The sequence below is a fragment of the Clupea harengus genome, chromosome 26, assembly GCF_900700415.2.
Source record: "Clupea harengus chromosome 26, Ch_v2.0.2, whole genome shotgun sequence".
NCBI lineage: Eukaryota > Metazoa > Chordata > Actinopteri > Clupeiformes > Clupeidae > Clupea > Clupea harengus.
Genome location: NC_045177.1, coordinates 1,965,817 through 1,993,759, shown reverse-complemented (window position 1 = coordinate 1,993,759; position 27,943 = coordinate 1,965,817). Strand labels below are relative to the sequence as shown.

The 27,943-nt window shown below is 40.8% G+C and overlaps 2 protein-coding genes across 3 annotated transcripts; both read left to right on the top strand.

Annotated features, from left to right (window-relative positions):
* Positions 1-2,275: 2,275 nt before the first annotated feature.
* On the top strand, positions 2,276-12,355 carry LOC116219824 (zinc finger protein 271-like). 2 transcript variants are annotated; one of them, XM_042703890.1, is made up of 5 exons: positions 2,276-2,518; positions 8,520-8,671; positions 8,772-8,875; positions 8,984-9,265; positions 10,030-12,355. In XM_042703890.1, exons 4-5 carry the CDS (start codon positions 8,998-9,000, stop codon positions 11,928-11,930), a joined length of 2,169 nt encoding a protein of 722 aa, XP_042559824.1. In that variant the 5' UTR covers positions 2,276-2,518; positions 8,520-8,671; positions 8,772-8,875; positions 8,984-8,997; the 3' UTR covers positions 11,931-12,355. The 2 variants fall into 2 exon arrangements, with proteins under 2 accessions (XP_042559824.1, XP_042559823.1); XM_042703889.1 differs by having other exon boundaries at positions 8,424-8,671.
* An 8,887-nt stretch (positions 12,356-21,242) lies between these two features.
* On the top strand, positions 21,243-27,733 carry LOC105892748 (zinc finger protein 883-like). The gene is made up of 3 exons (XM_031563681.1): positions 21,243-21,593; positions 24,609-24,941; positions 25,908-27,733. The coding sequence occupies exons 1-3, from the start codon at positions 21,353-21,355 to the stop codon at positions 27,368-27,370; spliced, it is 2,037 nt and encodes a 678-aa protein (XP_031419541.1). The 5' UTR covers positions 21,243-21,352; the 3' UTR covers positions 27,371-27,733.
* The last annotated feature ends 210 nt before the right edge of the window (positions 27,734-27,943 follow it).

Sequence of the window (27,943 nt, the reverse complement as noted above, 5' to 3'; positions counted from 1 at the left end):
TGTTAAGAAAAACATAAGTCTGTGACTCCCCCCTCCTAATTGTACACTTGATTGATTTTGTTTGAATCCACCTCGCGTCGTTCTGCGTTGTCATGGTTACTTAACACTTTTTCGTCAGTCAGTGAAGAGCAAAGAAAGTAACGTTAGTTAAATTGGTGGAGAGGAGGTAGAGTAATGGAGGAATTAAGGTTACTTAAAAAGCAGAGAAAACTGGACCAGCAGCCGAGCATACGCCTTTTTTTTCAGACAGTAAGTAACTTGATACCGAGCTAATGTGTAAGCAAATAAAACGAGCAGCTTCATAAAAGCAGGATATTAAATGATAGATCATGAAGGTCAGTCGCTGTTCTTCTGATAAAATGACATGTGGTCACAATGCAGGCAGCACAGAGAGACAGGGAGAGAGACAGGCGTGCTGAAAGTACTACTGGAAAAGGCATAATTGTAATTTGTAGGTGTGTTTAAGGTCAGTAAACAGGAAGCAACTCACCAAAAGAAAGTGGAGGGGCAGTCACTGACTCAAAGATATTACACTATTCTTTTAGAAGTGAATTAAAATGGTCAATGTAGTCCTCGAAACTATGTTCTAAATGTGCACATTTTCATATATAAATATGGAATTGTAGGCAATGCACTTTTAAAAAAAAAATTAGGCGGAAGGGTATGTCTATACCATGGTTACGCCCTTGTTGCTCTGTATATACATGCTGGCTATTGAAATAGCTGTACAGTGGTCAGAGGGGGTTAGTCGGACTAATTGCCGGCTTAATCAAGTATTCAGAGAGGGAAAACTCCATGTAGGCAGGACCTTTAAATACATCTTTTAATGTTTTGTCTTAAAACAGCAGAATATTTAGATAGAATTGACATGGATCCCAGCACATGTTGGCACTGAGGGAAACAAAGCAGTAGATGCACTTGCAAAGCTCAGTAAATAAGAAATACAAATAATTATTAAAGACGCCATGATCAAGATATGGCAGAAAGTATGGCATAAATCCACGAAAATCAGGTATCCCAGTGGGGCATAGAGGGGGAGGGAAGAACACTGTACGGTTGCTTAGTAAGAAAGAACAACCTGGGTTGTTCTAGCGACAGTCATCTACCGGATGGTAGTCCCGCACATCGTGCATGCTCAGACACAAACGATTTAGGGCAGAAGGCTCAACGTCAACATATGGGGTTGTCTTAACGCATAATGTGGGGATATTTAATGTAATATTTAATTATTAATTATTACTTTTACTATTTATATGCTGCTTATACTATTTATGTTAACTGTTTTTATTTTTATTCCATTGCAACTTTAAACAGGTCTAAGGAGTTTGTTGTTTTCATGTAGCCCTGGCAACTAGCTGGCCTGAATAATATGCACATGAAATGAAACTTGTTGAACTCACCTCAACATGTCTTTTACAGTTATTTAACCTGCCATGGGCAATGCTGAAGTCACTGTTACAGATTGTACAGCGAGCAAGACTGTCGTGGTGATTTACTTTTCTAAGACAGGGGTACACCTTTGTATAGTCTGTTGTAAAATGTGTCTTATATTTTCGTTTTTTAGGGTACTCTCCCTCTGCCTTGGTGCTCCTGTTCCTAGATACACTGAACTGATTAATTCGGTTCAGGAGAAGACATAAAAGCCCGCCCACACTGAAAATTGATTGGTTGACTTACCGAAACAGGCCAATCAGGATGCTTCATGAGGCACACACTCACACTGCCACACACACGCACAGTCTCTAGGTCCCTCTCCCTCTCTGTCGTGCGCGCGCTACACAGATGCTTACGCGGTTTGGAGCACGTCTGTCTCGCGTGCGCGGTCTTGCTCGCTCGCTCTAGATTCCGGGAGATTTTAAGTAATTTGGGGGCATCAAGGAGTCGTTATCAATATGCGGGAGACTCCCGGAACTTCCGGGAGACTTGGGATGTCTGGGTAAAAGGCAAATAGTTTGTATTATGAAGAAGTGAGAAAATATAGCAGTACGTAAAACAAATAAAGCATTGTTGTGCTAGCCAATAGAACTTGACAGGGAGAACAAAAGAGGATATCCAGTATATCTTTAACTTCTTTATTATACAAACGTTAAGAACTTACAGCTGTATACAATGACCAAACTTCTTAAAGTATACCGTCTTTCGCGAACTTCCATCAGCTTTAGCCAGCGATTGTATTCAGCTGTCTATAGTGTCGCAAAGTGGCGCATGCGCGATGTGCGCGACTACCATAGGGTAGTGACTGATCGGGTAGTGCGCATGCGCGACTACCATCCGGTAGTGACAAGCGTAAAACGAATCTCACGGATGGCGCCTTGGTTTGATCAGTATAAATTGTTGCTATTATTGTGTAATAGCCTGCATTCCCTGCAAGCGAACGGTAAACGTAATACTTCTAAATCCCGAGGCGTTTAAAAGGAACCGAAGACGACTGTAGGAGAAGTTTAAAAGCGAGCGTATGGGACTGTTACCGCGACTGACCAACGCCTAACAACTTTGTGTGGAGCTCACTTTTTATTACGTAAGTCAAGTAGTGATAGAATACTTATATGCCATGATAACTTGGGCTGTGCAATATAAATATCTGGTGTGTGTAAAGTTTACGAGGGGAGCTCATAAGCTCCTAGTTGCCTAACAGCTCCATGGGTAAAAGTTCCGTTTAAAAGTTCGGTTTTGGAAAAGTTTTCCACGACACATGCCTGTTATGCTGCTAACTTGTCTAGCTGAATACTGCGTGTAAGCTATATTGCATCTACACATTTTAAGATGGATGAACTGTAGAATAGGGTATGTGCATGCATGTCAAGGCAAACACATTTCGGAATTCAAAATAAGTAGTAAAAGACGAAAACATTTAGTGCAATTCAATGCATGCAGACAAAGGAGAAGGAAAAAGGGGAAGTGCCTGTGTGTGTGTGTGTGTGTCTGTGCCTGTGTGTGTGTGTGTGTGTGTGTGTGTGTGTGTGTCTGTGCGTGCGTGCGTAAGTGCGTGTGTGCGTGTGTGTGTGTGTGTCTGTGTCTGTGTGTTTCTGAACGGAGAGAGTTGGGTAAAGTCAGATAGATTGGAAGATAGAGAGATAGAAAGATATACAGTATGGAGTGTGAGACTGGCAGGGTGATAAGGAGTTAAAGATAGATAGATATCCACTATTTTGTGCTCTCTTCTCTTCTACAAACAACTGCTCCTTCTTTTCTGTCCATATGGAAGTGATGAGACCCTCCTTCTTTTGAAATTTTATATTTCAGGTGCGTGATTCAGATGTTAATTCACATCAATGTATTTCTGACCACAACACAATGGAACTCGATAACTATTAAATGCCATTGTGTGTTCCCAATACTTTACAACATATCATATTTCTATATTGTATTCTATTTTATACTTTTGTGCATGCCCCCATCATCAAGCGTGGATCTTGCAGTTATGCAAATATGATGCACTCCGCATCATAATAATAATAATAATAATGCATTTTATTTGTAACGCACTCTTCATTCAAAATCATGACTGGAGTATCTTGACTGTGGGTGACACTGGAGTATCTTGACTGTGGGTGACACTGGAGTATCTTGACTGTGGTGGCAGTGGAGTATCTTGACTGTGAGTGGTAGTGGAGTATCTTGACTGTGGAGTATCTTGACTGTGGGTGACAGTGGATTATCTTGACTGTGGAGTATCTTGACTGTGGGTGGCAGTGGAGTATCTTGACTGTGGGTGGCAGTGGAGTATCTTGACTGTGGGTGGCAGTGGAGTATCTTGACTGTGGAGTATCTTGACTGTGGGTGGTAGTGGAGTATCTTGACTGTGGAGTATCTTGACTGTGGGTGGCAGTGGAGTATCTTGACTGTGGGTGGCAGTGGAGTATCTTGACTGTGGAGTATCTTGACTGTGGGTGGTAGTGGAGTATCTTGACTGTGGTTTATCTTGACTGTGGGTGACAGTGGAGTATCTTGACTGTGGAGTATCTTGACTGTGGGTGGCAGTGGAGTATCTTGACTGTGGAGTATCTTGACTGTGGGTGGCAGTGGAGTATCTTGACTGTGGAGTATCTTGACTGTGGGTGTCAGTGGAGTATCTTGACTGTGGAGTATCTTGACTGTGGGTGGCAGTGGAGTATCTTGACTGTGGAGTATCTTGACTGTGGGTGTCAGTGGAGTATCTTGACTGTGGAGTATCTTGACTGTGGGTGGCAGTGGAGTATCTTGACTGTGGTTGGCAGTGGAGTATCTTGACTGTGGGTGGCAGTGGAGTATCTTGACTGTGGGTGTCAGTGGAGTATCTTGACTGTGGGTGTCAGTGGAGTATCTTGACTGTGGGTGGTAGTGGAGTATCTTGACTGTGGAGTATCTTGACTGTGGGTGGCAGTGGAGTATCTTGACTGTGGGTGTCAGTGGAGTATCTTGACTGTGGGTGGCAGTGGAGTATCTTGACTGTGGAGTATCTTGACTGTGGGTGCTAGTGGAGTATCTTGACTGTGGTTTATCTTGACTGTGGGTGACAGTGGAGTATCTTGACTGTGGAGTATCTTGACTGTGGTGGCAGTGGAGTATATTGACTGTGGAGTATCTTGACTGTGGGTGGTAGTGGAGTATCTTGACTGTGGGTGGCAGTGGAGTATCTTGACTGTGGGTGGCAGTGGAGTATCTTGTCTGTGGAGTATCTTGACTGTGGGTGACTGTGGAGTATCTTGACTGTGGGTGTCTGGAGTATCTTGACTGTGGGTGTCTGTGGAGTATCTTGACTGTGGGTGTCTGTGGAGTATCTCCGTTCCCGGACCAGCAGGTTCAGGAACAGCTTCATCCCTGCGGCTGTCACTCTACTGAACTCTGCACCAGGGGGATAGCCCCCCACCCCCACACACATCTCCCCCAGTGACTGTACTTCCCCCCTCCACCCTGGCTTGACTGCCACACACCCTCCTCCAGCCACTGAACATTTGCACTGTACTTCCCTCCTCCACCCTGGCTTGACTGCCACACCCTCCTCCAGCCACTGAACATTTGCACCAGAATGTTTTTTTTTTACCACTTAATACTGTATTAATCGTACTTATACCATACAATACTTCTTAAATATAATATTACTAATACCTCTTTCACTTAATTTCACTTATTACCACCACTAATACTTACACCTGCACTTTACATATACTTATCATATCTACACTTCTAACTTCAATTGCTGCTATTCTTGTCCCAATTACTGTTCATATTGCATATCTATTTCTTACTGTACATATCTATTTATTCACTTATTACACTTTATGCACATGCTCTGCACTTTTGCTTTTTTGCACATCTGGTTGGATGCTAAACTGCATTTCGTTGCCTCAGCACTTGTACTCTGTGAACTGACAATAAAGTTGAATCTAATCTAATCTAATCTAATATATTCTAATCTTGACTGTGGGTGGCAGTGGAGTATCTTGACTGTGGGTGACAGTGGAGTATATTGACTGGAGTATCTTGACCAGGGGTCTCAAACTCAAATTACATGGGGGCCAATGAGCGTCCAGTCTAGTCAGTGGGGGCCAGATTGTTTTGATCTGTTAGCTTGCCTATCACAATACTGTAGATACTAATGTTGCACGGTGTACCGGTACTAGAAAGGTACCGCGGTACCCTTACGTTAAAAACGATACGATTTTGCATATTTTTAGTACCGGTACTTCTTTAAAAAAGCACGCAATCAGAGCGCACTCACTGTTCCGCTCCCTGTCAGGCTGCCTGCACGCATTGACTCCAAGGGCGGGCGGGGCTGCCCAGCTCTCACACATCCAACAGGCAGCCCTCACTCTCAGCGAGTGATCTCAGGGGAGACATGGCCTCATGTACAGGAGCTATTGCCGACCGTCCTCGGCTTGTAGAAAGAAAAGATTCCAGAAGTGAGATCTGGAAATACTTTGGGTACGAAGCAGACACAGAAGGAAAACCCATCGACACACACAGACCCGTCTGTAAAACCTGCTTCAAATCCACTCAGGCAAAGGGAGGGATCATGTCGAATATTGCTAAGCACCTATCAGACAGAGACCCCGAACTTTTCAGAAAGTTCAAAGAACCACAGGTTAGCAAATGTGATTATAAACATGAACACCCCCAAGCTCACCCATATACAGCCTAACACGAGTAGCCTTAGCCTAGGTAGGGTGACCAGACGTCCTCTTTTACCCGGACGCATTTAGGTCTCGAAAAGAGGACATAAAGAGGACGTCTGCTTTGTCTTGTGTTGCACTTGCTTGATGTTTGACTGTGTTAGGGAAGTTGTTGACTTGCTAGTTTGTCATAAAACAAAGTAAGCCAATTTCAACAGGTTTCGTTAAGTTTAGCCGCTAGCAAGACATCTTGTTAGCCATGTTAGCAACTTGTTATAACACGCTTGGACATTGACGCTAGTATTACGTTTTGTGTATTAAGTGCTCTCGCGTCGGCTTCTTTGTCATGTTATTGTGATAGCCATGTTGGCTAGGTTGCCAACGACTTTCCTAACACAGTCAAACATCAAGCAAGTGGCTTCATCTGGCAAAAGAACTGTCCAGAAAATGAGACAATGCACATTATCGTCATGACTATTATAACTTTTTTGTGAGAACATGTTCAGTTGCTAACAAGACCATCACAAAATACATTTCAGTTAATTTATTGAGTTAGTGTTTCTGTTAGTGTGTAAATAGTTAAATTGTATTCAGTTGTAATAAGTGCATAAGCTACAGCAGATGGGGAGCACATTTAACCACAGACTGATCCGTCCTCGGCACACCACAAAGCGCCTTGGCCAGTCCTTTGTGCCAGTAGCCATCAGACTCCACAACCAACACAACCAAACATAGGTTTTATGTAATGTACGCCAGTGGAGTTGTGCTATGTTGTCTATTTATTTTATTCTCATTCAAATTTGTATTCATTTATTTTTTATGTTTATGTATATAGATACTTGATTCCTATTCCTACTACCTTGCTGCTATGACAACTGAATTTCCCTCACGGGATTAATACAAGTTTATCTTATCTTATCTCTTATAAACAAGTGCAATAGTTGCAAGTTGCAACAAGTGTGAATATTCAGAATTGAAAATTCTACCAGACAGACAGGATGTCTCATTGTTCGCCATAGTGTAATGGCATGTGTGTGTATTGGTGCAAAGGTATGTGGTGGCATGTTTTTCATTCAATAAAGGGGAGAAATTGCCCTTTAATTATGTGTCCATCTTTAATATACCCAACCCACATAGCTTTAGTTTTTTTTCCACCTCTAACACACATCTGTAAAATTATGTAATTCATACGTATGGAAATAACTATGTAGTCATATAGTCAGATACGGACAAAAGGTCTACATAGCCGTGTATAATCAATGCTATGATGTCACCATGTAGTTTTCATTAATATCTTGCTGTGGGCTAATACTAATATGAATGCCATTTGTTAAGTGTTCAAAAAGCTGGGCAGGAAGAAGCAGGTAAAAAAGGGAACCTTACAGATGTTTTATTTATTACTATCATAGATAAATATACCAGTATCGTATTTGTGGTATCGTATTGTAAGTATCGGGTATCGTGATATTTTGGCAGGTATAGTATCGAAGTCATAATTTTGTGTCTATATGGCTTCTTTACCTGCAGGTTTATAATTGAATGTATGCTGGTGTATGGGTATGTGGATAAGAGTCTCTTCCTGTTTGTTTAATGGACGTTCTACGAAAATAATAAGCAAAGTTCTGTGAATTTACTCGTGTGAATCGTATTCATTTCTGTTGTATTCTTAATGTAGGGGTGTCTAATAATAGGAGTGCAGACATTGTAGTTGAGCAAGATATTCTACTGCCATTCACAGTCATAACAAAAAAACAGTCTTGTAGCGGTTCTGAATTGACGCACACAAAAACACACAAAGCTTTAAGGAAGATTGTAGGCTTATATAAAGGTCTTATATCATATTTATCCTCTGTCCTCATATCAAGTTATAAACTATTAGAAAACATACATTCCTACACACATACACACATGCCTACCTAAATGCATACACAAACATACAGTATGAAAAGCTTTGAGGAACAATGGAGGGTTTCTACAGTTTACTAGCCCATCCCACCTGCCCCCATGACCTTCAGTTCACACCTCCAACCCACCCCCACCTACCCCTCCCTACCCAATCACCTTTCAGTTCACACCTCCAACCCACCCCCACCTACCCCTCCCTACCCAATCACCTTTCAGTTCACACCTCCAACCCACCCCCACCTACCCCTCCCTACCCAATCACCTTTCAGTTCACACCTCCAACCCACCCCCACCTACCCCTCCCTACCCAATCACCTTTCAGTTCACACCTCCAACCCACCCCCACCTACCCCTCCCTACCCAATCACCTTTCAGTTCGCACATCCAGGAATGGCCCATTTACCCTCCTTTGTGTTGTCTCTGCAGGTTGAACCCTGACCACGCCCACCTGAGGACCATCACACGTGAACAATGCAAATTCCTTCCCAAACTCCTTTGTCATTCTAATTTGCATTCCAAAAGCTCCAGCAGCTGATTGGTTAGGCTTGAATCCAAGAAGCTGATGGATCAGACAGAGGATGCACTATATTAACACCACATAGGGGAGACTGAACTCACCATTGGAAGGTAGACACTGGGATGCTCTGGATGGATACTGAACACACCTTCGTAAGGTAGACACTGGGATGCTTGGATAGATACTGTATGAGTGTAATTCAACACAATACAACTATACTATATTCTTTATTTAACTATATTATCCTTGCATTGAAGGAATGTTAGACTGGATTTCCTTTGCAAAACAGAACTGAACTCACTGCCACTGGGATTCTCTGAAGGATTATGTTAGTCATTCTTTGGAAGCATACTATAGAAGTGTAAGTCGCCAACAGTAAAACTACACTGTAGTTGTTTGCACATTTTCACAATATAAGTCTTGCATTGAATGAAGGTTCAATTTTCTAACTTTTTTGATTTTCAAACAGAATTGAAGTCTGAAATGTCAGGATCTACTGAAATACCACAACTGCTCATGTCAGTGAAGGAGGAGTTCAAAGAAGAAGAATTTGATGATTTCCTGCAAGAGTATCTGTCTGCAATTCCGAAAGTGGAAGAAAAGCCTGGACTGGAACTTGACTGTAAGACTGAAATATACACATCACCAAGCTTGACCCACAAAGAAGAAGATTATTCACCAGTGGAAATTAAACAGGAGGAAACATTCTCTGATTTGAGAGAATATGGTCACGATGACTCTACTCCTACAGGTAAGTTGCACATGAGTTTGTATCATGAAAACTACCATATTGTTCAAGTTTAATATGAAGCTGCAAGGGAACTTGGAGGGTTTCATCGTAGCTTTTTAACTATTTGTCTCTAGCATAAGGAAACATCTGGTTGCTGCTAGCGTGTGTTATTATCTGTGAATATGAACTCTTGTCGATATGAAGCTGCACAGGCACCCCAAGGGTTTCTAACTTTTCCATCAATTATAATTTTACGAGTTAAACTGAAGAGGCTGTAACATCAGCTAGATAACTGGCATACTATTTAATATAATAATGATATTAATAATAGATTTATTTAAATTTCATCCGATTGGAACTCAGCCATTTATATGGTTTAAGGTGAGTTGATTTAAAATCAAAATGAAACTCCCTGGCTTTATCTTCTGCTTAACTCAATGAAATGTGAGACCTATTGAGAGAATAGAGATACCATGGGAATACCTTAATGTTGGGATATAATTTGGAGTCTGTTACAGTTGAAACATTTAAAATGAAATGTCTGCCATCATTTTATTTCCAGATCTCTAACTCATGTGCCTGAATCTCTGGTTACATTTACATGTTTACATTTACAGTGCAGTCTCTAGGTGTTCACTTTCAGCATTAGGGACTTCCAAGTGATATACTATTCTAGCAATAGCCAGTCAATCAATTATACATTTTCAGTGTTAATGTTAAATATTGCTAATGTAACAAATAGAGGAGAGAGGATGTTATTTAAAAAATATTTTGTAATGTTATAGGACACCTTCAAAGGATCCATTCAGGCAAAAGGACTACAGGGGAAAGAAGAAAGAAAGTCATCAGACATCAGCAATCGAAAACAAGGAAGAAACAACATGAATGCTCCCAGTGTTTCAAAACCTTTGCTGCACCTTCCACTCTTGCAATTCATCAACGAACACACACAGGAGAAAAGCCATATCAATGTTCTCAGTGTGGAAAGTCTTTTAGTCAAATGTCTTCTCTCCAGACACACCAAAGGGTCCATACCCAGGGAAAACCATATCAGTGTACTCAGTGTGGAAGGACTTATAGTCAAATGTCTTCTCTCCAGAGACACCATTCCGGGGAGAAGCCATCTCAATGTACTACACATACTGGAGAAAAGCCACATCAGTGTTCTCAGTGTGGAAAGACTTTTATGCGAATATGTAATCTCGAAGTACACCAGAGGATCCACACCGGTGAAAAGCCTTATCATTGTTCTCAGTGTGGAAAGACCTTTAGTCAAACGGGTACTCTCAAGATGCACCTGATGATCCACACTGGGGAAAAGCCCTATCAGTGTTCTACATGTGGGAAGGGTTTCAAAAGGAGAAATGAATTTATAATCCACCAGCAGACACACACTGGGGAAAAGCCCCATCAGTGTTCTCAGTGTGGAAAGACTTTTATTCGTATTAGTCATCTCAAGAAACACCAGAAGATACACCTGAGGATACATACTGGGGAGAAGCCATATCAGTGTTCTCAGTGTGAAAAAGCTTTTACTGAAATAGGTCATCTCAATAGACACCAGAGTATCCATACTGGGGAAAAGCCATATCATTGTTCTCAGTGTGAAAAATCTTTTACTGAAATGGGTAGTCTCATTAGACACCAGAGGATCCATACTGGGGAAAAGCCATATCAGTGTTCTCAGTGTGAAAAATCTTTTACTGAAATGGGTATTCTCATTAGACACCAGAGGATCCATACTGGGGAAAAGCCATATCAGTGTTCTCAGTGTGGAAAGACCTTTAATAATATGGGTTATCTCAAGAAACACCAGAAGATCCATACTGGAGAAAAGCCATATCATTGTTCTCAGTGTGAAAAAGCTTTTACTGAAATGGGTAGTCTCATTAGACACCAGAGAATTCACACTGGGGAAAAGCCATATCAGTGTACTACATGTGGGAAGGGTTTCAGGAGTAGCAGAGAACTTACCATCCACCAGATGACACATACTGGAGAAAAGCCATATCAGTGTACTACATGTGGGAAGGGTTTCAGGAGTAGCAGAGAACTTACCATCCACCAGATGACACATACTGGAGAAAAGCCCCATCTATGCTCTCAGTGTGGAAAGACCTTTAGTCGAACAGGTGATCTCAAGAAACACCAGAGAATCCATACAGGTGAAAAGCCATATCAGTGTACTACATGTGGGAAGGGTTTAAGGAGTAGCAAAGGACTTACCATCCACCAGATGACACATACTGGAGAAAAGCCCCATCAATGCTCTCAGTGTGGAAATACTTTTAGTCAAATGGGTCATCTCAAGATGCACCAGATGATCCATACGGGAGAAAAACCATATCATTGTCCTCAGTGTGAGAAAGCCTTTAGTAATAAGTCTCATCTCAAGAAACACCAGAGGATCCATACTGGGGAAAAGCCATATCAGTGTTCTCAGTGTGGGAAGACCTTTAATGATATGGGTTATCTCAAGAAACACCAGAGGATCCATACTGGGGAAAAGCCATATCAGTGTTCTCAGTGTGGGAAGACCTTTAATGATATGGGTAATCTCATTAGACACCAGAGGATCCATACTGGAGAAAAGCCACACCAGTGTTCACAGTGTGGGAAGTGCTTTAATGCCAAACGCAATCTCAAGACACATCAGAAAATACATACTAGAGGAGCTCACATCTAACAACCCATCAGCTCATGCATACAGGGGAAAAGCCTTATCAGTGTCTTCAGTGTGGAAAGGCCTTTAATTGACTTTTAGTCAAATGGGTCATCTCAAGATACATCAGAAGATCCATAATGGGGAAAAGCCACATCAGTGTTCTCAGTGTGGAAAGACTTTTAGCCAAATGTGTAATCTGAAGACACACCAGAGGATCCACACTGGAGAAATGCTTTAATACCAAAAACCATCTCAAGACACATCAGAAAAGACATACTAGAGTTGCTCACATCTAACCACCCATCAGATCACGCATACAGGGGAAAAGCCCAACAAGTGCAATGTTCATCAGAGGACACACAGGAGAACAGACTTATCGGACAAGAACTCACCAAAAGACTTAGATATATACAAAGACTGAAATAAAAACCAACAAATATCACCAACCTTGACCTGCAAAGAAGAAAAGTCATTTATTGATGGAAATTAAAGAGAGAATAAATCCATCACCTTTTTACTAACATTGAAAGGCATGAATTTTAGGTTGTTGGCTTTAAGTTGTGCTTACTAAAACTAATTGACAGATTTTTGAGAGATACTACGGGAATGTCTTTACCATGGGCTACGATGAGCTGTTTTGTTACACGTTTATCCTAAGCGACTTCCTAGCAAGGTACAATTTTAGGGAAAAGGCCTTTTCACCAAAAGACTCAAACATTTAGAAAACAAGACATGAAAGTAAAGTCTAAAACATTTAAACTGCAATTTATTTCCACTTCGTCTGGCCTCCTAGTGGCGGTATAAGGTAATGCACAGTCTGTGCTGGATTGACACCCATTCTGGAGTCAGGAGTTTTTACTGTTCCATTCACACACACACTCACACACACATACAACCTTAAATCAGAAAAAGTTGGGACGGTATGTTAAACTCTAGTTAAAAGTGAAAACATTGATTTGTAAATTCTCTTTGTCAAAATGTAGACTTAATTCAATTTCGATTCTTGCAGCATATTTTCAAAAGAAGTTGGGCCAGTAAAGCATTTATCACTTTGTAATGTTGCCATTCCTTTTCACAACACTTAAAAGATGTCTAGGGACTGAAGACACCAAGTGAGAAAGCGTTTAAGGTGTAACTTTGTCCCATGCCTCCGAGATCAGAGAAGTCGACGGCGCTTCTGGACACGGTTAACAAAAGGCTTCCTTTTGGCACATTAAAGGTTTAACCGTCATTTGTGGATGTATTTTGGTTATTCAGCTTAGGCTTGCCCTTTACTCACTTAAATTCCTCCATATTCCTCAAATCTTTTAATTATGTTATGCACCAATTGCTATTGCAGCTGTTATTTGCTCATAGATAGATGGATACTTTATTAATCCAGAGGGAAATTTAGGTCATCCAGTAGCTTATGCACATACACAAATACACTTATACACTTATACACCTCACCGACATACATACATAAATCACATATACATACACATAGGGAGAACATATTCACACAGAGTGTTTCCAGATACAGGAAAGGGTCTGACCCTATTGTACAGAGTGCAATGATTTTGACAGTGTCGGTGTCCAGGAGGAAAGTGAAAAGTGATCATGCATTTGTTGGCAAACTGCCGATCCTCTGCCCATCTTTGCTCATAAAGCACTAGGCCTTTCCTGGATGTTGCTTTTGTACCAAATCATGATTAAAATGAGCTGTTGATATCGCTTGTTTCAAATCGCATAATTATTTAATTATTCTACCTCATTACTACCCCTAAATTGCCCCGTCTCAACTTGTTGCAGGCCTGAATGACAGGAATTGATGTATATTTACAAATCAAATGAAATTGACCAGACAATCATGAAATATCTTGTGTCTTTACTGTCTGCAATGAAATACAAGTCAAGGTAAATTTATAAATCACTGCTTTCTTTAATTATTTGCATTTTCCATACCGTCCCAACTTTTTCTGATTCGGGGTGGTATATATATACACACACATACATACACACACACACACAAACACACACATACATATACATACACACACTCACACATATAACAATCTGATACTAGCCCAGAGTTAAGCATATTCATCTAGCAAACTATACCTACCTTGGAGTGTTACAATAGCCAGTATCATTTTATTCCATGTGTCCATCCAGGCAAATTGGTGGATCCAAATGTTATTAAAAAAAAAACATATATCATGTAATTTCTTTGTAATCATCCAAAATAATGTTAAGTGTATGGGCATTTTTCCAAGTAGGCCACTGACTGGTCGATACGTGCGATGCATTGAGTGGGCAGCACGCCTTGTATTGAGTGGGCCAGTCTGACAGTAACTCCCGGGCCACTTTTTCCCCCCAGTCCGCCCCTGCTGACTGATGTGATACGATATCTTCTATGTCACATGCAAAAATAAGTGGATTCTAGGTCCAGGACCTAGGCTAATCTATACATATATACAGTCATGGACAAAAATATTGGCACCCCTGCACTTCTGTCAGATAATGCACCACTACTCCCAGAAAATTGTTGCAATGACAAATGCTTTGGTATTGACATGTTTATTTCTTTTGTTTACATTGGAACAACACAAAAAATCTGAGAAAAAATGCCAAATCTGACTTGATTCCACACAAAACTCCAAAAATGGACTAGACAAAATGATTGGCACAGTGTGTCAAGTTATCCTTGCTTGCAGCTGAATTCCAATGGTAAGTTTCTTCTTCTGAAAGCTATGAACATACAGCTTGTCACTGCTTCTGGGAGGCTTATGCTTTGCATTTGTATGGTTCGTAGATGGCTGGTCAAACCACCACTGTTTGTCTACTACACATACACACACACCGTTACCAGTGAGTTACCAGTGAGTTACACACACACACACACTCACACACACCACTAGGGGCAGTCTACTACTACTACTACACCACTAGGGGTCAGTCTACTACTACTACTACACCACTAGGGGTCAGTCTACTACTACTACTACACCACTAGGGGTCAGTCTACTACTACTACTACTACTACTCCACCACTAGGGGCAGTCTACTACTACACCACCACTACTGTGCCCGGAGCACACCATCCTGCTGATGAGAGACCTGCATTGTAACATTTTCTTTACATGAAATGATATGTCACTGACTTCCATGTTATGTAGAGGAATAATCAGGCTTGGAAATCTCTGTATTGTGGTTTAAATGTTTGAAATGCAATAAATATGGGCTGAAATGTATTTGACCTTTGTGGACAATGTTATTTACAATGATGTTTACATCACTGTATAATGTTAAAGAAATGCAAAAGTGCTCAATGCCAAAGTCATGGTTTGGGTATGGAAGAGCTGATTTCCATTGGCCTTGGGAGAACACATTTATTCCACTAAGTAGTTTTCATTTACCCAGTATTTGTTTCTCATTGCTGACTTCCTAACCGCACAGCTTGATCTTCATCTTCAACTTGATTAGTAGTCGTGCACAACCATGTGTGTTTCACTGTGGTATGACAGAGAAAATGAGAGGGAGAAAAAGAGCTACAGCGATGGAGAAAGAGCGAGAGCACCACAGATGTGACGATGCAAATGAAGATAAGGGCTGCCTGCCTCCTGAACGATGTGCAGGAGAGGGAGCCTGGTTGGGGGCACGATGAAAAAAAGTTGGAAGTAGAACTCAGTATATAATCAACAATAATAATTAGCAACGCAGATGCTTTTACAATGTCTATTAGCAATGGAGTTATTAGACATTCCTCTTTCTTTATTGCAAGGAGTTCTTCAAGGGTTCTTTGCCATGCTCAAACAATCTGAACTCTGCACACACAAACATTGTTCTCAATCTTATTTGTGTAAAACTGGGGGCTCCTACATCTTCAGCGTTGATACATTTCCCTTGTATATGTAACCGAGTTGAAAATGTATGACAATATGAGTTTTGCCATAATTGAGCAGGTTTAGTCAGTGTTTGTGTTTTAGAGCCACCTTTGGAGATGTGGTGTATTGCAGGTCTGCAGGTTGTGTTCATGTAGAGTTGCCATACCCAGACAGAAGCGGTATGCTTGTCTACGGATAGGTTTACTGTGGAAAATGCCCCTTGTTTGGAAGATTTTCAGTTCCCTGCTTCCCTCACAGACTCACTGCCACGCCCCTTTCCCAGCCTGTTAATTTCCCCGTTCTGTTTCACTCAGCTCCAATTAGCCCTGATCACTCAGGTCAATGCTCCTAAGTAAGTATGCTCATGTATTGCCTGTGTAGGCTGAGACCTTATGTTGTGCTTAATGATGTACAGTTACAGTTGTTATTATTATGTGGCACTTGGAATGATTTATTCACTTATGTAGTGTGACTTGAGCGCATTTTGAATGCTGTGGCATCGTTTGTATTATGGCATTGTTTGGAGCTGATTGTATTTAATTTCTCCTTTCTTCCTAGAAACCACACACACACACACACACACACACACGTGATTGTTCACACACCCTCCTATCACACACACATTCATAGACACATTCATACATTCCTACTCATAACCTCGCTGGAAACGTCAATAAATTACTCTTGTGAACTGTGAATCTTGACTGGACAGTGTGTTCTCACCGACACCCCCATTTGGTTTCAAGCCAGCCACCCTAAACTCTAAAACTCCTCCACCCCTCACAATTCATAAACTTTCACATTAGAAAGTGTAATGTATGTTGAAAACTTTGATGTACTGTATTTTAGGATGTATTGTGATGGTCTAGGTTTATTTATAATTGTCAGCCACCCGCAAGGTTCTAAATATCGACACTGATCAGCTGTAAAGTTCGCTCGGAACTTGTCATGCATCTAATGTGGTGTTTAGTTTGACACCCATTGAATGCCCTAATTATTTTAACTTTCATTATGAATATCTTTATATAGAGTGCTGATGTGTAACCTAATGTAACCATTTTTACCAACAGGAAGATTTTCTCAGGAAGTTCATCGCTTTTTTCGGAACGCTAATTGGCTTAGTCGTTCTATGCACTCATTCTACATAAACATTCTATTCCCCATGTTCCTCTGGCTAGCTAGCTAACAGTGTGGCCTTATCGAAACAGGTATTTTGTTTTACATATGCAGATCCTGCGCGCATCAACACTTTTCTGGTGATATGTTTGTATTTGTCTGTCATTCAAGTATGTTGCTCCAAAACTAAAAGCTGTAGGTTAGTGGGCATTGTTATTGAGATTATTTGTGCACCGGTTGATGTTGCTGTGATTTACTAAATGAAAAGGAAGAAAATGACTTTTTTCTCAGATTCCTGTCAAGTAATTAATGGTTGTATTTTGTACAGTGTGGAGAATGTTAAAGGAGAGCTGTATTCATCTCTGCATTTCTGTTCATATTGTAAAGAAAAAGGAGACAGAAGCGGTATGCTTGTGTACGGATCCTGCGTGCATGAACCCTTTTCTGGTGACATGTTTGTATTTTTTTCTGTCATTCAGGAATGAAAGAGTAAAAGCAGTGTCCAACAGTCCTTTGCCTGACTGCCGTTACATATTACATGTGTAGATGTTGCACAAGCTATAGTGAATCAACTCTCCTTCCCATCTCTTATCAAGGTAGCTAGCCAACACCCCCACTTTACAATCCATTGTTGCCTTAGACAATTATAACCCCTGCAACAAAAAAAGAAAAAGGGTTTGGTGGCCACACATCACCTGTGGGCTTTCATAGTCTTACTGGCATTTAGGACATACTGGCTCAGAACAGAATCTGTAATTTCTATGACCACTCAGCTACCTTGCTAACTAACATTAGTTTACAAATGTAACGTATAATAGCCTCAGCAAAAGGACAGAACAACATTTAAAAGACACATTAAAAACAATGAAGTTTGTGGTCCTATTTCTGGCAACCACAGCGATGATAGCTCGCTGTTGATTGGGTCAAAGTTTCATCCAAATAAAACTTAACAGCTGGCACTGCTAGGATGCTAATAATATTACCTAGCCAGCTGGCTGTAACCATGTCAACAAGGCAAAACATACATCCAATCTCTTGTCATCCAATCAGAGTAGGCAACAAAAACACTCAATGTCTGCTCTCTCCTTAGGGTCTACTCTGATCATGTCATCTTTAGTGGAGAAGGACAATGCATAAGGGGAAAAAAGGCTAAGGAATCATGTGCCAATAGAAGCTATAACTGATTATCTCCAAAACTGAGAGATGATGTTTCTAAAGCCCTGACGGAACACAACTATGAGTCCTATTGGATAAACAGTCATTCCACGACACCCGATAATAATTGGCATCCAGTGATTTTATGGCTGCAATCCCCTTTAGGGCCTCACAGACACAATCATGTCTGACTGACAGGGGCGGACTGGCCATTGGGGATACTGGGGGAATCCCCGGTGGGCCGACGGGGTTGGGGTGGTCCAAAATACCGGCCCACTTCCATCACCAACCGGCCCTCCCTCTGACATCGCCGGCACCGACTATAATCTATGCTTCACAGAACACTTATAATTTACTCTTATATCTGTAGATGTCAAAAATCTCTGACTGAATTTTACAATACTGCTTGCGATCTGCAGGCTATTCACACTCATGGTGTTTATTTTTCGAACATTTGTGTCTTCTGAAAGTGTCTTCTGAAATGAGTTCTTAAGGACTTCGGAAGACCAGAGTAAGAAAAGATCTCCGCCTGATTCATGAACGCCTGAAAATGGGTTCTTACACAGCCAAAGTGTTGTCAGCTGTGCGGATTGAGGATGAGGATTCTTAAATTGAACGCACGTTCTCGTGCACCTGGATTTGCTGTTGCTGCGCTGTTGTCATCATCGAGATTATCTAATTTAACATGTTAGCCGTAGTCACTTGCTTAAAATCAATGAGCAAGCTATTCATGGTGGTAGTTGTAAAGGGGGCAATCTTATAATTTCTAATAACTTATGTCAAATAAGTTAACCAGCTAGCTTGTTATGTTAAAATCACTGTGTTACACACAACACTAACATTATAAGCAATGTTAATATGTTATCTAGATTAGATAGTGAGGTAATAATAACACATGAGTGTTTCTACGTTAAGCAGTTCGAGCTGAATTAATCGCAGAAGTCGGTAAGAAGAATAAGAAGAAGTATAAGAAGCCTAGGAATAACAATACAGGGCATTTCATGCACTGTAATTACAAAATATGCAGATGCAATATAGCCTATATGGTGTACTTATTTAAACTAGTTAGCAGCATGACAGTGTTACATCGTGCAAAACGTAGAAACATTCACCAAATGGAATTTAACTTTGAGGTCCACTTTTATTTTGACACTATTGTCTGTGAGATCGGGTTGGTATTGCCACTTATTGTCGCTTATTGTGGCGAGCTCCATGAAATCAGTGCACTTAGCTAACGCGAACGGCGCACAAACGACATGAAGGGGAAACTACTAAAACTAACATTACAATCTCACCAGATCGACATTGAAGGTGCTGTGCTGTTATCGGAATAGTAACTTTACCTCCTTATTAAAAGGTAAGCTGTTGTAAAGTCTTTGTTTGTCATTCATTCGCACTTAAATGTTAACAGCCAGTGGCTAGCGTCACTATGCTGCGTTTAGTTGGCTGTTTTTTTTAACAACCAATACAACAGTAGACATGAATTAAAAGGACCACTACAAGCTGGAATTTGATTCAATATGTTAGCTGAGAACGTTTATATGAGACTTTGAGATATGATACATGCTGCTGTCCGTGGTGTTGGCGTCAAGCATTGAGTAGATTATGGACAGAACACATCTACTTGAAATATAGACGTTCAACAAGTCTGGATTCGAGTTGAGAAAGCAACGTCAATGGCACTTTGATCAGCAGTGAGTCGGATGAACATTTAATGTAGGCCGTTTAGTTGTAACATGCAAAGCGAGGCAATTTCTTAATGCAATGTTACTGATGGAGTCAGCTATAAATCTCTGCTGTAGTCTACTTGAATGGTGTTGTGGTCTCACTTGAATGGTGTTGTGTTCTCACTTTAATGATGTTGTGTTCCACTTTAATGGTGTTGTGTTCCACTTTAATGGTGTTGTGTTGTCAGATTCTTACTGTAATATAACAGGACTGTCCACTTTAATGGTGTTGTGTTCTGACTTTAATGATGTTGTGTTCCACTATTTTAATGGTGTTGTGTTCTCACTTGAATGATGTTGTGTTCTGACTTTAATGATGTTGTGTTCTGACTTTAATGATGTTGTGTTCTGACTTTAATGATGTTGTGTTCTGACTTTAATGATGTTGTGTTCTGACTTTAATGATGTTGTGTTCTCACTTTAATGGTGTTGTGTTCCACTTTAATGATGTTGTGTTCCACTTTAATGATGTTGTGTTCCACTTTAATGATGTTGTGTTCTCACTTTAATGATGTTGTGTTCTGACTTTAATGATGTTGTGTTCCACTTTAATGGTGTTGTGTTCTCACTTTAATGGTGTTGTGTTCTGACTTTAATGGTGTTGTGTTCTCACTTTAATGATGTTGTGTTCCACTTTAATGGTGTTGTGTTCCACTTTAATGGTGTTGTGTTCTATTTTAATGGTGTTGCGGTCTCACTTTACTATACGAGGTATAGTCAAGTCTCCTGAGAGACGAATTAGGAGAGCTAACTCCGGTCCCCTGTAGTCCTCTGGGCGAGGAAACATAGCTAGGGAAAATATTTGATAAGGAAAGGCGGAATCTATGAAGCAACACTATGGTTCCGACTGAGCTAAAGACCAGGCAGAAGGGTTTTATTACTTTTATTACTTTTATTACTTTATCATGATTATAGTAATCCAAGAAGCCTATTGGAACATCAGGTTCTGATACGATGCTGATCACTATTTTACTCCATGCATTGCTCTTGCTACTTCTTTATATTGATTTTATGTAAAACACTTTGAACTGCAACTCTTGTATGAAATGTGCTATATAAATAAAGTAAAGTAATGATGTTGTGTTCTACTTTAATGGTGTTATGGTCTCACTTTAATGATGTTGTGGATACACATACAGTATTTGTAGACTTCAGCACACCTTTTTATTTTCACTAATTAAATTAAATGAAATTAAATTTATGAAGCTACTTATCTCTAACATTTGCACTTCTTTTAACTGTTGGTCAGATACAGAACATTTAGAGTTTAACTTGCATCTGTTTGTTATGATTTTAACAGACAATTATGCTGACCCTTCATGTTCTTTGTTGTGTAGGGGGATCATCATCCTCTGGACTCTTCTCTTCTCTTCTCTTCTCTTCTCTTCTCTTCTCTTCTCTTCTCTTCTCTTCTCTTCTCCAGACTCAAGTAGGAACCCTTCTCTTCTCTTCTCTTCTCTTCTCTTCTCTTCTCTTCTCTTCTCTTCTCTTCTCTTCTCTTCTCCAGACCCAAGTGGGAAGACCAACTCATAGTAGATGCTGGCTCTAAAACAGACTCCCCAGATTTGCACAGCGGCCCATGATGGAGGTCATAGTGAAGGTAGAAGACGCTCGAGAGGATGACGAATCTGCCTTTCTCTCGATGAGCTGTGGTTACAGTGACGTAAAAGGAACCAGTCTGGAAGTCATAGTGAAGGAAGAGGATGTTTCAGAAGATGAAGACACCACACTACCTAGCTACAGCGGATCATCTAAACAGGTTGCTATGGTGAAAGCAGAGGATGCTCAAGAACACGAATGTCTGGGTTGTCCTCCGCAAGGTAAGGTGGTTTCACACACACACACACACACACACACACACACACACACACACACACCAAAACAACACAATTATTCCTTCCAAATCTTTGTTAAATTAACGTACAATTTAGTCACTGGTGTAGTGAGGATTTTTTTTTTCATCTATTTTAAAGATGTCATCAGGAAGAAAAGCACACACACACGTAGCCTTAAAATAATCACCAGATACAGAAACTACTTATTACGTAATACTTTAGGTACTGCATTCCGAAAACTAACATCATCAACCACATTTATAATGTGTGTGACATTGCTCCATTGGTAACCACATACAAACCATGCCCATTTTCACACACACACACACACACACACACACACACACACAAACAGTCCAGTTTCTATAGTTACAAACCCTGCCCATTCATACACACTCACACACACACACACACACACACACACACACACACACACACACACAAACAAACAGTCCAGTTTCTATAGTTACAAACCCTGCCCATTCATACACACTCACACACACACACACACAGTCCAGTTTATATAGTTACAAACCCTGCCCGTTCATACACACACTCACACTCACACTCTGCACCTGACTTTATCAAGAGTGGCACACACACTCACACATTCACTCACACATTCACTCACACATTCACTCACACACACTCGCACACCCACACACTCACTCACTCACACACACACTCACACACACACTCACACACACTCTCACACACTCACACACATTCACTCACCCTCTCACACACCCACACACACACTCACTCACACATTCACTCACACATTCACTCACACATTCACACACACATTCACTCACACTCACACACATTCACTCACCCTCTCACACTCCCACACACACACTCACACTCTAACAGCACGTTGTCGCAGAAAAAGCAACATGTTCTTGTTTTTCCTGATTCATTTCTTTGTTTCTGAGCTCATAGACTGAATTTTCAGGGAGCATATTTTTATTCCCTGACAGTATTGCAGCTGTATAAGCTGTTTTCAATGTATGTTTTTAGGTAACTAGTTTGTAAAACATCTTCAAATGAATGGAAACTAACCTTTTATACGGTTGTCTAGGTGTTCTTTGTTCTTTGGCAACCCCTAGCATTCTTGTGAAATGCCTGCGTGTGTGTGTGTGTGTGTGTGTGTGTGTGTGTGTGTGTGTGTGTGTGTGTGTGTGTGTGTGTGTGTGTGTGTGTGTGTGTGTGTGTGTGTGTGTGTGTGTGTGTGTGTATGTTGTTCTGGTTATGTGAGTGTAGCATGCTACCATTCAGAATTCTGTGGAATGCTTGTATAACCCCTTATTTGTAATTGGCTTACATTGTCTTCCTAGCTGGTTTCAAATGTAAGCATGAACTGTTTATACAGCATGAGGTTTATTTCCAATTAATCTCTTACTACTAACTGTGTTGCTGTTGATTTTTGCAAAGCTAGTCTGTTAGCTCTGTTCTAGTTACCTTGCTTGATTAGCTGTCTGTTAGCGCCGTGCTAGTTACCAGTGGCGTAGCGTGGGGTGTGTGGGGTGTGCGGACCGCACAGGGCGGCCAATTGAATAGGGGCGGCCAATACTATAATTGTATTACTTTCTTGTGATTTTTTATTTTTTTTATTTTTTGATAATAGTTGTTTTCCCAAATGGCTGAATTTAGAATATGGTGCTGTTTTTGTTTGCTGTCTCCCTAGCGTCCACTTTGCAACGTATTAGTTCGACCTGCACGTGTGAACGTCTTGGTGGAACGTCTCTGTACACAGAAGAAGATTCAATGTTTCTCGGGATGTCCTTTTTATGACGCTAGGACAAAGACTCGCGGAGCTTCAAAGACATATATTGACAACAATAACAAAAATTCGCACCAGTAGGAAATCCTCCTTGAAGGGGGCCGGCGAAGAAGCTTTTGAAGACCCAACTCTTCAGAGAGCACCTCCCTTCCTAACTGGCACCTTGACTAGGGCTTAACTTGCACTTCAGCAGTTACATTCCTGCACTTCTTTTTTCCTTTCTAGGTCGTTTTTCTATTTCTTATGTAAAGTAGTATTTATTGTTACACCAGGTTTTTTATTGCTCTTAGCTTGACTGTTCTCTCCCTTGTACGTCGCTTTGGACAAAAGCGTCTGCTAAATGACTAAATGTAAATGTAAATGTAATGCTAGTTACCCTGCTTGATTAGCTGTCCGTTAGCTGTTAGTACAAAAGTTCTTGACTCTGATTTTTGCGGTTTCTTTTTGTTTTCGTTACATAAAATCTTTCAGCTAAAACTGGTTGATCTCTATTAAGGATATATAACCAACAGTCATGAAACTCACTGCTTCCCCTGAATTACGTTACGTATGTGCGTGTGTGTGTGTGTGTGTGTGTGTGTGTGTGTGTGTGTGTGTGTGTGTGTGTGTGTGTGTGTGAGGGTCTGTCTGTCTGTGTGTGTGTGTGAGTGAGGGTCTGTGTGTGTGTGTGTGTGTGTGAGGGTCTGTCTGTGTGTGTGTGTGTGTGTGTGTGTGAGTGAGGGTCTGTGTGTGCGTGTGTGTGTGTGTGTGTGTGTGAGGGTCTGTCTGTGTGTGTGTGTGTGTGTGAGTGAGGGTCTGTGTGTGTGTGTGTGTGTGTGTGTGTGTGTGTGTGAGGGTCTGTGTGTGTGGTGTGTTTGTCTGTGTGTGTGTGTGTGTGTGTGTGTGTGTGTGTGTGTGTGTGTGTGTGTGTGAGGGTCTGTCTGTGTGTGTGTGTGTGAGTGTGTGTGTGTGTGTGTGTGTGTGAGTGTCAGGGTCTGTGTGTGTGTGCGTGTTAACAGTCATTGCTTGGATTGTTTCCCCTGAATTACATTGAAAGTCAAAATTGAATCTCTATTTACAAATAATAATATAAATAAAAATACAAATATTTTACATTCTATACAAATAATGATTGTCACTGAAAGTGTTATATGTTATATGTTATAGGTATATGTTTGTTTGTTTGGTTGGTTGATTGTGCTGTTAGAAGATATTGATATATTTCCCCTTCATTGCAGACGGAGTAGAAATCTCATCACAAGTTGATTCGACACTGGAGCTGAGAAACAGAGAGTTAGACATGGGTTTACTGTCTGACTGCAGGGAAACCGAACACTCAGTTTTGGCAATGCCAGTCAAGGCCGAAATAAAACAAGAGGAGTGTGATGATGATGTCCTCTGTGCAATTAAGGAAGTGGAAGAAAAGTCTAGGCTGGAACATGGCTGTAAGACTGAGACAAACACGTCACCGACCTTCAGTTGGGAAGGAGAAGAATATCATCTGATGGAAATAAAAGACGAAAGGGAATCTGATCGCAAAGAATATGGTCATGATGATTCCTCTCCTACAAGTAAGTTCCTGTGTGATTTGCATGGTGAAGCGTTCCTTTGGGTATGTTCTTTTAGATTTACAACACATCTGAATACACACACACACACACTCACACACACACACTCACATACTCACACACACTCATTTGTGTATGTTCTTTTAGATTAACAACACATCTGAATGTCAGTGAATGAGTTTTGCTTCTGCTTACTTTAAATGGTGACCTTAATGAGAGAATAGTTACTATGGGAATAGATTATTTAAATGGTGACCTCAATGAGAGAATAGAGATACTATGAGAATAGATTATTTAAATGGTGACCTCAATGAGAGAATAGAGATACTATGAGAATAGATTATTTAAATGGTGACCTCAATGAGAGAATAGAGATACTATGGGAATAGATTCTTTAAATGGTGACCTCATAGAGAGAATAGAGATACAATGGGAATAAAATCTTTAAATGGTGACCTCGTAGAGAGAATAGATTTACAATGGGAATATAATCTTTAAATGATAGCGCCAACTTTTCCACCAATAATATATGACATCCATTCAATTTCAAAAGCAGACATTTCCACCAATAATATATTAGACATTGGAAATATATGTGTGCTTTATTCCATGCTGTTAAAAAGTATCCCGGGATTGCAAACTTTATACGGTGACGTAGTAATGTAGACAACTATAATACCAGAAAACCATCCAAATGCAAATTTTAATACTACAAGCACTCGACGGGAAAAGTTAATTGCTGGGGTTGACTTGCACGAATTTGCACTAATTTGTGTACATTTAAGCTGTTAAAAAGTAAACTTGTAACTACATTCCAAAGTATATTTTCCACAGTAATTTATATTTAAACCCAACAGTTAATTATTTGAAGCATTTTGATCAATATTTGATATAATCAAAATTATGAAAAAATGTTTGAAGGTAGAGGAGAAGAGATGATGTTTAAACATATATTTTCTAATGTTATAGGAGATGTTCAAAGGATCCAATCTAACGAAAGACGGAACAAGGGGGAGGGGGGAAACGAAGACACACGTCTCAAACGCTCCCTGTGCAGGAGGATTTTACGTCAGCGATTGGACACCCGGGAGAAACAACATGAATGCTCCCAGTGTTTCAAATTATTTCCTAAACCTTCCGCTCTTGCAATTCATCAACGAACACACACAGGAGAAAAGCCCCATGAATGTTCTCAGTGTGGAAAGGCCTTTAATACATTATCTAATCTGAAGGAACATCAGAAAGTACACAGCAGAGTTAAGACTTATCAGTGTTCTACTTGTTGGAAGAGTTTCAGGAACAGCTCAGAAGTCAACGTACATCAGATCATTCATGCTTTTCCACATCAGTGTTCTCAGTGTGGAAAGGCCTTTGGTCAAGTGTCTCATCTCGAGGAACATCAAAAAATACATACAAGTGAAATGTCCCATCGGTGCAGTACATGTGGGAAGAGTTTCAAGAGTAGCTTACAACTCACCGTCCATCAGAGGATTCACACTGGAGAAAAGCCACATCACTGCTCTCAGTGTGGCAAAGCCTTTGAGAAAATGTCTAACCTGAAGAATCATCAGATGATCCACACAGGGGAAAAGCCGTATCGGTGTACTACATGTGGGAAGAGTTTCAGGCGTAGCAATGCACTTACAATCCACCAGCTGACACACACAGGGGAAAAGCCCCATCAATGTTCTCAGTGTGGAAAGACTTTTAGTCGAATGGGTTATCTCAAGACACACCAGAAGATACATACTGGGGAAAAGCCATTGAATTGTTCTCAGTGTGGCAAGGCCTATCGTCAAATGTCTCATCTCAAATCACACCAGAGGATCCACACTGGAGAAAAGCCACATCAGTGTTCTCAGTGTGGGAAGGCCTTTAATCTAAAGCATCATCTCGAGACACACCAGAGGATCCATACTGGGGAAAAGCAACATCAGTGTTCTCAGTGTGGGAAGGCCTTTAATCTAAAGCATCATCTCGAGACACACCAGAGGATCCATACTGGGGAAAAGCTGTATCAGTGTTCTCAATGTGGAAAGGCCTTTAAAAGAATATGTAGTCTTAATAAACATCTCAAAATACATACAATAGAAAGGTTACATCAGTGTTCTCAGTGTGGGAAGGCCTTTAATCGAAAGTGTTATCTCAAGAAACACCAGAAGATCCATACTGGTGAAAAGCCACATCAGTGTGTTCAGTGTGGAAAGACCTTTAGCCAAATTAGCTCCCTCAAGACACACCAGAGGGTCCATACTGGGGAAAAGCCACATCAGTGTCCTCAGTGTGGAAAGACCTTTAGTCATATGTGTAATCTCAAGACACACCAGAGGATCCATACTGGGGAAAAGCCTTATGCGTGTTCTCAGTGCGGAATGGCCTTTAAAAGAATATCTAATCTCAAGGTACATCAGAAAATACATATAAAAGAATAGTCTTGTCAGTGAAAATAGGTTCCCCACACCATCCGAAGCCATCCACCATGCATGGAAAATGAGCGTTCTCAGTGTGGAGAAATCTTTAATCAAAGGTCTAATCTCAACACACACGGACATGGACGAAAGAAAAGCCTCATCAGTTTCCTTAGTGTGGAAAGGAGCAACACTGTGTCAGTTCTCTTCATGTGGAAAAGCACAATATCATATCTTTAATCAAAGGTCTAATCTCAACACACATGGACATACGGAAGAAAAGCCTCATCGGTTTCCTTAGTGTGGAAAGGCCAAAGGCGGAGCAACACTGTGTGTGTGTGTGTGTGTGTGTGTGTGTGTGTGTGTGTGTGTGTGTGTGTGTGTGTGTGTGTGTGTGTGTGTGTGTGTGTGTGTGTGTGTGTGTGTGTGTGTGTAAGAAAAAGCCTCATCAGTTTCCTTAGTGTGGAAAGGCCAAAGGTCAAATCACAGGCTCATCTGAGACATCAGAAGACGGAGGAGGCGGAGCAACACTGTGTCAGTTCTCTTCATGTGGTTACTATTGGTTACCGTCGAGTTGCTTGTCTACATGGAGTGTAG

Excerpts from the sequence above, each read along its gene's own strand:
- LOC116219824 (XM_042703890.1), top strand. The coding sequence starts at position 8,998 with ATGTCAGGATCTACTGAAATACCACAACTGCTCATGTCAGTGAAGGAG. Across the intron at positions 9,266-10,029 it reads CGATGACTCTACTCCTACAG|GACACCTTCAAAGGATCCAT; the intron begins GTAAGTTGCACA and ends GTAATGTTATAG.
- LOC105892748 (XM_031563681.1), top strand. The coding sequence starts at position 21,353 with ATGATGGAGGTCATAGTGAAGGTAGAAGACGCTCGAGAGGATGACGAA. Across the intron at positions 21,594-24,608 it reads TCTGGGTTGTCCTCCGCAAG|ACGGAGTAGAAATCTCATCA; the intron begins GTAAGGTGGTTT and ends CCTTCATTGCAG. Across the intron at positions 24,942-25,907 it reads TGATGATTCCTCTCCTACAA|GAGATGTTCAAAGGATCCAA; the intron begins GTAAGTTCCTGT and ends CTAATGTTATAG.